Source organism: Phoenix dactylifera, chromosome 9, assembly GCF_009389715.1.
Source record: "Phoenix dactylifera cultivar Barhee BC4 chromosome 9, palm_55x_up_171113_PBpolish2nd_filt_p, whole genome shotgun sequence".
NCBI classification, from domain to species: domain Eukaryota; kingdom Viridiplantae; phylum Streptophyta; class Magnoliopsida; order Arecales; family Arecaceae; genus Phoenix; species Phoenix dactylifera.
The window spans coordinates 15161109-15174498 of NC_052400.1; the positions used below are offsets into that span (position 1 = coordinate 15161109).

Consider the following 13390-nt stretch of genomic DNA (forward strand, 5'->3'; position numbering starts at 1 on the left):
AAATAATAAAAGATATAAAAATGATCTAAAGATAGGACCATAAGAAATTGATGAGCTGAAACATAAAGAATTTTTTAATAGAAACATGAACAACTACTTGATGGGTCTATAATTGTTTTTGTTCGTGATACCTTTTATTTTATATTCACCGTAAATCTCCCAATTTTTTTATTAAAAATAATTTTTTTACGTACATATCCTTCTAAATATTAAAATTTACATGCATACCCTTATTTGCACGTGTACCTTTATAAAATGCTTGTTTTGCGTGCATAGCCTTCATTTTTTTTCTTGCATATATGCTTATACTATCCAACGTCGTTAAAAAAATAGCAGTTTAAAATTAAAAATAAGTAAAATATTTTTAGTGGGTAGTTATGCAAAAAGAAATATTTGATAAGAGTATATATATGTAAATAATACTTTGTGAGGGTATTTATACAATTTCACATATTTATAAAGATTTATATGCAAAAAAATCTATTTTTTTTATTTTAACCTATTTTAACACTCGAATTTGTCTAATGTCTGCTACTGTTATGCTCATGGATGGAAGAACAATATCAATCATACCTAAGCAAATTCATTAAAGGACTTCGAACCCTTCAACCTCTATGGCTATATGGTAAAAGGCTACCCCTTATGGTGTATATCTTAAACCACTTTTCTTTGAAGCTTCAATTTTCTAGAAGAAGAAAATATCTAGTGTATGTGGTTCATCTTGTCACGGTAATTTTAAATTAGCTACTAGCCTGCACATGAAAAGTTTTCTAACTCTAAAAAATAAATATTACAAACCTCATACACTAAAAGATAAATGTTGCAAATCTCTTACAACACTTTTCTTTAAATAGTTCATAAAACTAAAATCAGGACCTGACCATTTTCATATAAAAAATGATATAATGAAAGGCTATCTATGGTGGAGAAGGAAGTCGAGCGAATGGTTTTAATTCCAGATGAAGAAGTGAAAGAGAAGGTTGAGAAAGATCCAAAAATTTCTCAAAAGAGAGTAGAGATATTAGTTTCTAGTAAAAGGATACTTTCATAATTTTAATTAATTTTTAATTTAAATAAATAAGATTTTTGAGGACATGCACGTAAATATAAATTTACAGGGCATTCATGTAAATTTCAATATTTATAAGGGTAGTTATGCAAAAATCTAAGATTTTTTTTTGCATGTATACCCTTTTGCATATATGAAATTGTATAAATACCCTCCAAAATTGCTATTTACATGTATATCCTTATAAACATTTTTTTTACATATTTATCCATTAATGATATTTTTTTCATTTCAATTTTAAACCGCTGATTTTTTAACAGCGATAGATGGCATGGATACATACACAAAAAAAAAGTTTGATAAAGATATACATACAAATATCAATTTTGAGAGGGTAGTCACGCAAACTCCAATGTTTAGAAGAGTATACAAGCAAAAAAATACAAAAATAAATGAAGAAGAAATTTTTAAAGAATGATGGTGGATAGGATATTTGGCGAAACTCCTACCTTTTCGAACAAAATTAAAAAAAAAAACAATTCATATAGTACACAAGATAGCACAAGGTTACCAAATCATAAGTATATGATGGTGTAAGCTCCTACTTGTCCATTGACAAATGCAACATATTCCAAAATGTATCAAATTAAACCTTAAAGATATATATATATATATATATATATATATATATATATATATATATATATATATATATATATATATATATATATATATATATATATATATATATGAATTGCCCAAAAATCGTCCCCAAGTACAAACAATGGAACGATTCCTGAACAAATCAGTAGGTAGAACGTCCATGGTCCAAAAATCAAACACGTTATAACCTACGCCAAGCTATTAAAAAAGAAAAAAAAAGAAGAAAAAAGAACTAGTTAACATTCGGCCGAGGAACTAGTTCAATGCATTTGGTTTTTGGGCTATGGACTTGCACCTACTGATTTTTGGGTTTTTTGGGACATGGGTTTGTGGTATAGACTGTCAGTGAATCATCGAAATAGCTTTGCATTTGTATCTTTTACCCACGTTTCCCTGATATGAGTTCATTCAAGCTCCTGATCCTCTCTCTTAATGGTTTTCTCTAAACCAAAAGTGAGAGATAGATAGAGAGAGAGAGATTCCACAGTGAATGATAGCATGAAGAGCTAAAACTTCATGACTTCCAGGCCTTTTTTTCCTTCTCTTTTGCAAACATTTAAGCTGCTTTTCATGTTTCTCTTAACAAAATTCTTTTCATGTTGCAAGAGATAAACAAACCATGAAACAATTTTTAATTAGTGATTTCCATCTCCACTTCAATATTGAAGGAATGAAATGAAATAGTACGTATATTTGCTTTTCTTTTCTTTTTTTTTTAAATAAAAAGATGGAAAAACCATCAAATTCATTAATGGTATTGTTTTCTTTGGTTAGGTGGTTGATCTTTTTTTCCCAAAGAAGTTCAGTGGTCATTGACCAGCTCGCATTCTTTCTTTTTTTTTTTGTTGGTAACTACCTCGCATATTGTTCAATGAATGAGAGCAAGGAAGAATTCATATGTTATAGAAACCCATGGAAAAATAAAGGCAAACAAGAAGGGTTATAAAAATCATGACATGCTCACGGAGATCATAACTCAACCCCAAATTTTTAAAAACATCTTTTTTAAAAAAACAACTTGGTGGTAGCCTCCACCAAACAAGACTGAAAGCCAAAAAAACAAACATCTACAGTACAGAATATAAACCAATCTCTCAACTAACCAAACCAACGAATAAAATAAATGGGACTGCTGATACCAGAACGACAGCATAGAGGAGTCACCCAAAACAATACCAGCGAACACACAAGCTGAGTTTTGGGTGCTGAATAATTTCCTCGACGCACACATAAACCTTCTTGCTCGCATTTCTGTTTCTGGCTTTGTTTTGTTTCTTAGTGGGTTGATCTTGGTACGAGTACATATATTTTGTATTGGGCAAAGCCTTTTGAATGTAGTTGGCTGATGTCTCTTCTGAGGTCTTCAGCCCCATTAGCTTGTTTTCAGTTCCTCGCCACTGAAAAAGAAAAAAATTGTAGTAGTTTCCCATTATGTATTAGTGATAATTAACAGAGTAATGCTATGGTGACACAAAATAGCATTCAGAAAATCACGCAGGCAGCTTTCAGTTTTCAGAAGCACGAGGCAAGACAAAGGTGTCTCTCCCTCTCTCTCTCTCTCTCAAGACAGGTGGTTTGAAGTTTAAACCACCATTAGGCATGAAGAGACTCCAATTTTGTTTTGAGTGCAAAATAGGAAGCATAACTTCATAGTGGTATGTAAGTTAGTCTTGTTACCCTTCAAGTTGATCAAATCAATCCAAGCCAAAATCCGGACCTACAAGCGAGTCTTGGGTCAGGAAGTACCCAAAGTTATGATCAAATGTCTATTTCGGAGGAAAATTAATGACCATGGAAACTCAACCAGTCAAAGTAGTCCTTTCCTCCATCCGTGTGAAAGACGCCCAGAAGTTGACGCGTGCACGTTGCTTTGCCATTTTATATAGTTTTAAATAATAAGTATCTTTATCTAGTATTAAATGTGATTTGTACAATTTAGAGTTGTTCCGAATATAATATCCATGAAAATTTGGGTCCTTCAACCAAAAGATTTGCTAACATCGGTTTTAAAAGGGTCATTACTGCCCAACCTAGAAAATGGATATGATTACGGTGCTCCATTAGATTCCCCCAAATGTTAAAATCCAAAGGTGATATTTGATTTGTGAGAGTCATTGGACCAATTTTATTCTAATCATTAAATTTTATTTTTTTTAAAAAAAAATAATGCTTAAATGTCATATTTATTATGTTTGCATGAAAGGGGAGAAAGAAAGAATTAAATGTTGTGAAAGAGATAAAAACAATATGATCATAAAGAAATGATGGGAAATATGCTTAGGGGATCATTAGCCTCGAACTTTTTTAACTATGTGAAGAAGTAGTCATGTGTTTCGGTCATATATGTGATTTATTAGATAGCAACTTTTGAGACTATTCGCCTAGTAGCATTAATAGCACCTAGATACAAAAAAAACAGTTGTTATCACGGTCGCAATAACAAGTGATACAAGCATGAGAAGCTTCATAATGCCGTTACCTTCTTATTTATAAGTAATTCACATGAGCAGAGTCCTTGTCCACTCAATTCCAAATATGAATGGTGCGTAAATCAGAGCACTGCAAACTGGTATTCATCTACTTTTAAGTCAAGCAAGGTAACGGAATTAACTCCTTTTTTTTTTTCGGCTAAAAATGAATTTTTCATACAATACGCGTATGAATACATCCAATAAAATCAAAAACATTAACTCGCGGAGTGCTAGTGGTAACTCCCCCTTTCTTGCCCAGAAGGTGTATCCTGAATGGTGAGCCGCATAACGGTCGGCCGCCCCATTGGCTTCTTTAAATACATGTTTGGCTTGGACAACTACCCCATCCCTCCTCATCATCCCTATATCCCGGATCAGGGGGTGATCTGTGCTCTCACCCCTCGATCCCTTCTGAATCTATCCGATAACCGTGGCCGAATTGACTCTAGTTATTCTTTAAATTGGTATCGACACCACAAATCCAAAGGTGGTTCGATTACTCTAATAAAAATTTGAAGCTCCATATATATAAAATTCAGAATTTATTGTGTGAACTCAAGGAAAGGCATCGAAGAGCATTGATCAGAAAGGAAATGATCTCCACAGCTTTCTACCATCTTCATTCACGTTTGAACAGAACTTCATGCGTGTAGGACTCTTTGGATCGGACCCTCATGCTATGTTTAGACTGACTTCACACGTGTGACCAGTGCTCCCTTGCCACCCCCACCCCCCTTTCCTCGTGTGCACGAGTCTTGCCACCCCCTGCTGGGGGTGGGGGTGGTGAGGATTCGTGAGGCTTTTAAAGGCAGGTAGCCGGGGAACTAGTCAGCTGGCTTGGGAGTCTCTCTCTCTCTCTCTGTCTCTGTCTCTTTCTCTGTGTGTGTGTGTGGCTGCAGAGATTTACTTGAAGGAGAGAATGGGAAGGCAGCCATGTTGTGACAAGGTGGGATTGAAAAAGGGGCCATGGACAGCTGAGGAGGACAAGAAGTTGATCAACTGCATCCTCACCAATGGCCAATGCTGTTGGAGAGCTGTCCCAAAGCTAGCAGGTAACCATCGCCCCCTCTTGTTCCCTTGGCTTCCCTTTTGTTTGCTTGGATTTCCAGAAGAGCCGACTTTATTTGCCATGACATGAGGAGGCTATGAAATTCTTCTTTCTTCTTCTTTTTTTCGTTTTCTTTTCTTTGGAGAAATCTTTTTCTTGGTTTTTGGTTTTTGGTTTTTCCTGTTACCTTCTTAGATGTCTCGAACCATTCTTAAATGTTGGTGGTAGGAAAGGTGAACGGATGTTGGGGTTTTAAGTTCCCCTCCCTTTCCTCTCTGAGAGAGAGAGAGAGAGAGAGAGAGAGAGAGAGAGAGCAAGTTGCTAATCGAGAAAGAAAAACTTTGAATTTTGATAGCACTTGTTTTATGGAATCTATTTCTATAGTTTGCTTTAATTTTGTTTTTGACAGTGGTGGTAGTCTCCTTTGAAGATAAACATGAGTCCTGTTTTAGAAGTATATAAGATGTTGGGGAAAAAAAGAAACGTTATTCCCTTGAGCTTCTTCTAATGATTACTGCGAATGGAGTTTCATTTGCCTGGTTTTATTGTGTAGGTTTATTGAGGTGTGGAAAGAGCTGCAGGTTAAGATGGACCAACTACCTGAGGCCTGATTTGAAGAGAGGCTTGCTTTCAGAGTCTGAGGAAAAGTTGGTCATTGAACTCCATTCTCGTCTTGGGAATAGGTCCTCTCTCTCCCCTCTTTCCTTTCTATTGTTCACAAAAAAATGGGCTCCCCTCAACGATTTTGATAAATAAAAAGAGGGAGTCAAGTTGGTTCTCCCCCAACTACTACTTATTAAGAAGAACAAGCTTCTGGTCCTCTGTTTCACCTGCAGATGGTCTAAGATTGCATCTCACCTCCCTGGTAGAACTGACAATGAGATAAAGAATCAATGGAACACCCACATTAAGAAGAAGCTGAGGAAGATGGGAATTGACCCCATCTCTCACAAGCCCATCTCTTCTACCGATGAACACCACCAAAAAGAGGAACAGCAACAAGAACAACCAGGTGCTGCAGCTGGCGAAGATGGGAGAAGTGAGAGCATAAGCCTCCAGTGTCCACAGGGACAAGAAGAAGAGAAGAGCATTACCAGTTCATTTGATTTCATAGAGACTGATCACCCATTTCTTCAAGACTCCCCTAGCTTTTGTACTGATGAAGTGCCCATGATTCAACCCCATGAGATTATATTATCTGGTGCTTCTACTACAATATCCTTCCCCTCTACTTGCACACCATCATCAGGCTATTCGTCTAGTTCATCACTGAAGGCTGAAGAGATCCAATTTCCATGCATGGAGCGGCCAGAGCTCACGTACCTCTGTGGGATGGATGACTTCAGTCAAATATGGGATTCGATCTGTAGCGATGGAGATGGGACACTAGCCCTCGATCCTCTAAACCATTATCAAAGAAAAGCGTGGGATCGAGAATCATGGAATTAGAACAGTTCTGATTCCGTTCTACATGGTTTTGTAATTAGTACACGCAAACAAAATAAAGGATGGAAGAACAATCTCTCGTTATTCTTTTCTTTTTCTTTTTCTTTTCTTGACAGGGAGATCAAATCTCTCGGTATTCTTCGGAAGCTACTTTGTTCAAATAATTGGAAAGCCAAAATAAATAAATAACTAGGAGGGCTGTATTTTTTTTTTTTTCAATACTTGTTCCTGGTGGAGTACATGAACCTTCAAAATAAGGAAAAAGACAGTAGACTGTAAATTGTTTCTATTGGTAAATTTATGCCTACGTACGTTCATCAACTTTTTTACATGCAAATTAAGAGAGCAGATAGAAGTGGATGAAAAATCAGCATGATGCAGAACCATGTCCAAATTTAATGCTTGTGTAAGTCTTTTTGCTAGATCAACTGAAAAAAGAATTTTGCGTTCTGTTTGAGCTTTGTTAAGGCTGAGTCAATCACTCGTCTTCAAATTTTAGAAAGAAAAAGGCAATTGGTACTTCAGCAACCTCTATTGGACAGTTCTATCTAGGCTTTGAGCTCTATTAATCCATCAGGCATCAGAACTACCCTCATGAAGCCCTAACTGTTTGATCCTATGAAATCATGCTCAAGAGAAGTGATTCCAATGATGAGTTGAGTGTAGGGGCAACAGGTTCAATGCCTGAAAAGAAATTTCCATGCAAGCATTCGTCTATAGCATTTTCCTTCTGTGAATACACAGTAAGTAGGTTGCAACTCTACTTGCTTTCCCCAGAGCAGGAATTTACCCAATAGGCCACAAAGAACTAATTTGGTCAACCAAAATGTATGTCGACAAACATGAAATCAACCCATCACAACATAAGGGTCTAGAACTTTTGCATAGGTGATTCAGCTCTTTTAATTCTTTCCCTTGCGACGGTAGTCGCAGCTATAGCTGTAAAAGATGCTAAAATGTTTTTTTTTTTTTTTGATGATAAAAATGGAGGCTAAAAGGAGCCGGCCAGCTTTTACTAATAAAGATAAAAGAATTTACATTGAAACCAAGATCAGTTAGAAATATAAAAGGATGAATAATAAAAAATCAGCTAGTAGGAAGAGTGCTAGGAATATCCTTGATTTCGTTTCAAATTCTCCTTGAGGCTGGTATAACTTTTTCTGATTGCATAGAATAGACCACTATGAAGACCAGCATAAGCAATAGAAGTGATGCAAGAAAAATCCGTGCATTTTTTTCCCTTCAAAATAGCATAGGTCATCCCCACAAATAATATGAAAAATAATGGATTGAAATTATTTTGAAAAATTTCTGAGTCTTCATTCCATATAAAGATTCTGGAAGGACTTTGAAAAAAGTAACCGTATGGAGCTCTTTTGATTTCTAGCTACTGTGTTCCCCGCAAGTTAATGTCCACATCTTTTGATAGGATTTGAAAAGGTCGCACCCTTTCTAACAATCATTTCTCACTCCCAGAATTCATGGTGTTTGTCATGCCCGTTTCCATTGTGATGACTGTGCTTTTAGGTGAAGGTCTCTCGAATATTAATTTCCAAGTAGTTCTTGTATATTGGAATCTAGCTGACTGCTTTTGGAAAAGGAATTGGCCGGTGGTCTTCTTGTCAATCACTCCTACCTACATGCTGATACATGTTATAAGGAATTTCTTACATCCACAATCTTTTAACACACAGTATTTCCAACGCAATTCAGGTCTCAAGGTGTGAGCTCAAGTCCAAGTTGTAAATTCAGTCGAGCTTAAGCCCGAGCCTAGCGCGACCAATTCTATAAAATCCTTCATTTATCTTTAAAAAATCGCACACGAATTAGTCTATTATGCTTGCATCTCGTTTGTGAGTCCTAAATTACATCAGACTAGTCCTAGTAAGTAGGAGTTACTATAAGTATGTGATCATTTGATCGATGTTAATTGCGTAACATGTCAACTGCAATATATAGAAAATTTATGTTAGTTAGAATATGAAGTTATTTTTTATCATGTCAAGCATTGCAGGATTATGTACGCTAATAACATTGGTCTAAGTCTTCCGTGAGCAAAACATAAGAAAAATCAAATGTTTTTAAAATCTTCATAGATTTTCCATTACCGTTAAAAGTTCGAGGACAAGATATACTAACCCAGTTTTCTTAAGAACAATCTATCAACCCACACAAATGTTTCAAGCTCTAATTGACCGCCTAATTTACGACTCCAAGTTAGAAATTTCAAAGCCAGCCATCTTCTCTGACAATCTCTAGAGGTTAACGTATAATTTCATCTGCCTAATGAAACGATACTAACTACTATGGCCGTGTCGCTTCATATACGAAAAAAAGAAAAAAATTGGAAGCTAGTTTGGATTGAAATTTGGGTTGCCGGTCAAAAATCGGCTTAGACATGAGAAAGTTGTTTATGTTGATCACTTTGACAGTAATCTATCCTTCCCAAGCTGCACTTATAAGCTTGGGACCAGACCTAGCTTGGAGTCATTGGCCAAAGCCAGCCTCATTAATACACGTAGAAAAAAGCCTATTCCTCCTTCACACCTCCATCAATCCACTTGGCTAGGCATGGGTCGGGACCATGCAACCACGTCGCCTTACTTCGTTCGTTGTCCAAGCGATGGGTTTGGTCCTATGGAAAGGATAAAGCGAAGAGATGCATAAAAACTAGTAGAGGGCACGGCTGATTTCTTACTCCCTTCTTTCTGGATCTTTGACAATAGAGTACGAGGGCACAGCTGATTTCTTACTCCCTTCTGCATCTTTGACAATAGAGTACGCGGCAAACGCCGCACTTTTGACTCTGAAAATGCCGTCATGTACCAACAAAATTTGGCGACTTTTGGATTGACTTGCCAGCCGAGTGTTTGAATAGACATCTCAGAGTGTTGAATCTTAGACCTACTGGAAAGGGAGCAGTATCATGCCAGTTTGGATGATTGAGTTCAAAATTTTATAGAATTCGTATGTTGGACTAGTACAACCAGCAAGATTCAAAAATAGTTTTGGAGTGGCTCGGTCTGAATCGCATAAGGAGTAGGTTTTTCTTTCTCTCTATAAGATTTGGGTCAACCCACTCTAAAGCTATTTTCGGATACTTATGAATATAGGCCTAACCCAATTTGTAATCGTATAATTTTGCTGGCTGCATTAACTCAACCCATGAATTCTATAGAATTTTGAGCCTAATCATCGAAATAGTTCCTCACTAGGCTAAGCCTCGATTGATGTAGCTAACCTTGCTTTCATATGTTTGTATCACCATGCGCATATCGTTGGACTCAAATTAATTGGGTTATTCTATAGATGAATCATATATAATATTAATATAGCATTTGACATGTCATCAAATAGCATTAAAAGTTTTTTACAAAAATTTAAAAGATTTATCAATTTTCATCCTTTTAAATAGGATTATTAGAGAAAAGTTATAAAGTGAAACATATCTATATAGAAGCTAAAAATGCTGCAGATTGGATGGCTACAGGATTTGCTCCGTGGACAACAGTAAAGCTAAATATTTTATTTTCTGATGCCATAGATGTATTTATTCTAGATTGGTTTAATAAGTCTAATTTACCAAAAAAGCTATTATATCTAAGATGAAATAGGCCAGTAGCTAATGCATGCAGCACTGCATTGCAAATGCCGGACCCGTTGATGTAACCCGTATAGATGACATCAAACATCATTATCCTGACGTCACGAAAATTCCAAAAAATCAAGATTTTGAAGTTATTGAGATGTAAATATTTTCTGAACGCCTAGTTCCATGTACCAAAGACTCTGGCTTCATAAACTGGTCATTCAAATATTTCATATTTCCATATCAAACTATCAAAGTAGCTGAAAGCGTAGCAACCACCATAGCAGAAGGTAAACTTCTATTGGTGCATACATATAATCTCCACCAAGATGCTAAAGGTCTTCATAGTGGGACAAAGCTAAGAACGAAGCAGCATCACTTGGAAGTGAAATAAAGGCAGCAGAATGTATGGTACCAGTGGCTCCAGACCAGATTCTTTTTTTGTGTGTGCATCGAACCTAATCGATCAACTGGTGAAATTCACCAATCATGATCAATCCTCTACGGGCAAGCTAGCTGCACGTACGCATGGGAATACTTCTTCTAATGGGATGTTTGATGAAGATGTCCAAGCCTCCACCAACTATAGTTTTCAGCACAGCATATGATATCTGTGATGCACTAAGAATTATCATGTCAATTGGCTTGCTTTTAAACTAATGGCCTGCCTAACTGGAATACCTTTGAGGTGGGAATCATCGATCGAGAGGGATGGAGTGAGGTTGAGACTGAAGCAGAAAGGAAAGATCTCCTCCTGGTTTCTTTTAACGTCCCACAGGCATCACCTTGCAATGATAGCTGTGGCCTTTATTCATGGAAATGCCACTCCTCTTCACGTTAGTACGTTATCCTCTGCATCATTCTTGTCTTTGTTTACGAGCTGTGAAAGTTTGGCGGAATGAATGATCTTTTGAATATAGTGCTCAAGTGCTCCATTCCCTTTAACACTAAGACACTATTAATGTAGCAAGTCAAAGTCTTTGAGAACATTGATGATCTTAAAGTGTTCATAATTCGTGTAAGACATTGCAAATATCCACGAAATACATTAGTCTAGCATGACTAGGTAGACCACTTTATTGCATCATAATGATGCAATTACTGTGTCTCCACGTCTGGTTCGTAGTCCAGTCTGTCTAGTTATATTCTGCGGACTGAATTTAGGCTAGGATGCTGTACGTGCCACCGGCGATCTGATCAAGCTCATTGATGATCGGAAATCTGGTTCACCTATGGTTTTTTTTTTTTGTAATGAGAGTTTACATATATTAGAATATTGTACATGAATATTATAATAAAAAATATATAAAATTAAGGGTAAATTACAAAAACAAAACTCTCTAAAATTTCTGTTTATTGATTTGTAAAACCTATACTATACTTAGTTAAATTAACGGTACTAATGAAACCGTTTACCTCATGTAAAAAGTCGAAATTGGTCTTCAATGAAAAGGAGGATGCATATGTTTTTTAATGTTCTTGGGTAGTTGTTATGTCACTTAAAATTATTTTAATTATTTTTAAATTTTTATATTTTGGGTCCTATTTAAGGTTTAACGGCTTAACTAACATTCTGTTAAGTTATGGGTTAAAGTGTTGTATAAAATAAACCTTTAGAGGATAAGCATAGGGTTTTCCAAACTATGGAGTGTAAGTATAATTTATCCTTGTCTTAAAGGCTTTTTTGTTATTCACTCTAAAATCGAACTCTATAGGTGTTATGCAGTCAATTTCTTGTACCAATCGAAATTTGAAGTTTAACAAGTGAGAAGATTCTATCTACAATTCAAATTCTGTTTCAACTTGTAGGGATGGGAAATTTTGTCTCTAATATTGAACATTAGGATGCTTATGGATCCTCTCCTATGATATTCTCTTCTTCTCCCTTCTTCATCACTGATGAAGTTGACTCCGAGAGCCTGATCTACATCAAGCTCTAGGCCTACGCAGTTCTTAACCTCATCACTAGCTAATGGTAAGTGCATTCGAGCAACAATGCCGGAGAGATTGCCACGAGAGAGAGAGGCATGGATGGTAGAGTTGCTCAATAACTATTGCCATCACATAATCTATTTTAGCCTTCATATAATCATGCTGTGTATGGTCTAGGTAGGCTGACTATAGTCTGAAGTCTGAACAGGGCCTCATGGATTATTAGATCATGCCTAATGGACTGGGTTCTTGAGGGTCTGAACCTTTATGGAGTCCTAAACTTCAAAAGCCCGGACTGGCTTGTGTGCCATTTGGATTGGGTTTCAATGGGATCTCGGCCTGAAGTGTCAACTTCCGGTCCAATTGAACATTTTTATTGCACTTGCCAACTTTCTCCCAATCTAGAGCTGTGCTTCATGCTTTATTCCTGCCGCTTAGAGGCAAACAAAGCTGCAGACTGGATAGTTCCTTAAATAGTGAAGCACTTTAGTGGCACTTTGTAGGTGGATTATGCGACCGTTCCTTCCCTATTTCATAACATTTTATTTTTAATTTTGTTGAATATATTCGTACATATGACGACTCTTTCGTCTAATAAAAAAAATAAATAAGGTAAATGAATGACAACAAACTCGTACTCCATTTTTATCAAAAAAAAAAATCATGTTTCTTTATATATCACATTACTCAGACTAGAATACAAGATGTTATAATGGTTCAAAGGCACTTTTTTTTGTTTCCGGTAAACCTGGTAAACCTCCGAGGCGCTCCTTTAGTTACACAGATAGAAGCATGTAACATTTATGCACCACAAGCATGTAACATAATGCAGTGAAACAACTAGGGAAGGGAAATAAGAAATTTATGTAATTTTGTGCAAAAGTATTTATCAAATTAATTAGAGTCAATTTTGATTGATAGCTTCATTATTATCGATCGATTTCTCGCTTTCTACCAATAAATATGCAATTTTGCACATTTGCCACCAAATGACTTGTGGATTGTGGTCAACTGGAAAAGCAGCGTACCCTAACATTAAGCTTTTTGAAGGTTGAGATTGCAATCACCTTAGTTGGAGTGAGATCTTTTAATATCTTTGTCAATGTATTTTGAAACTAAGATATTATAATTTTAGCTAGTATAACAAAGAAATAGTTACTTCTTTAAACATTGACTTTGATGTTCTAATTATTGTGTTTTAAAAAAATAATAAAGATGGAGAATAGAAAGCT

The 13390-nt window shown here is 36.1% G+C and overlaps 1 protein-coding gene across 1 annotated transcript; it reads left to right on the plus strand.

Annotated features, from left to right (window-relative positions):
• Positions 1–4906: 4906 nt before the first annotated feature.
• On the plus strand, positions 4907–6832 carry LOC103716284 (transcription factor MYB20-like). Its single transcript, XM_008804223.3, has 3 exons — positions 4907–5195; positions 5745–5874; positions 6028–6832. The coding sequence occupies exons 1-3, from the start codon at positions 5063–5065 to the stop codon at positions 6638–6640; spliced, it is 876 nt and encodes a 291-aa protein (XP_008802445.1). The 5' UTR covers positions 4907–5062; the 3' UTR covers positions 6641–6832.
• The last annotated feature ends 6558 nt before the right edge of the window (positions 6833–13390 follow it).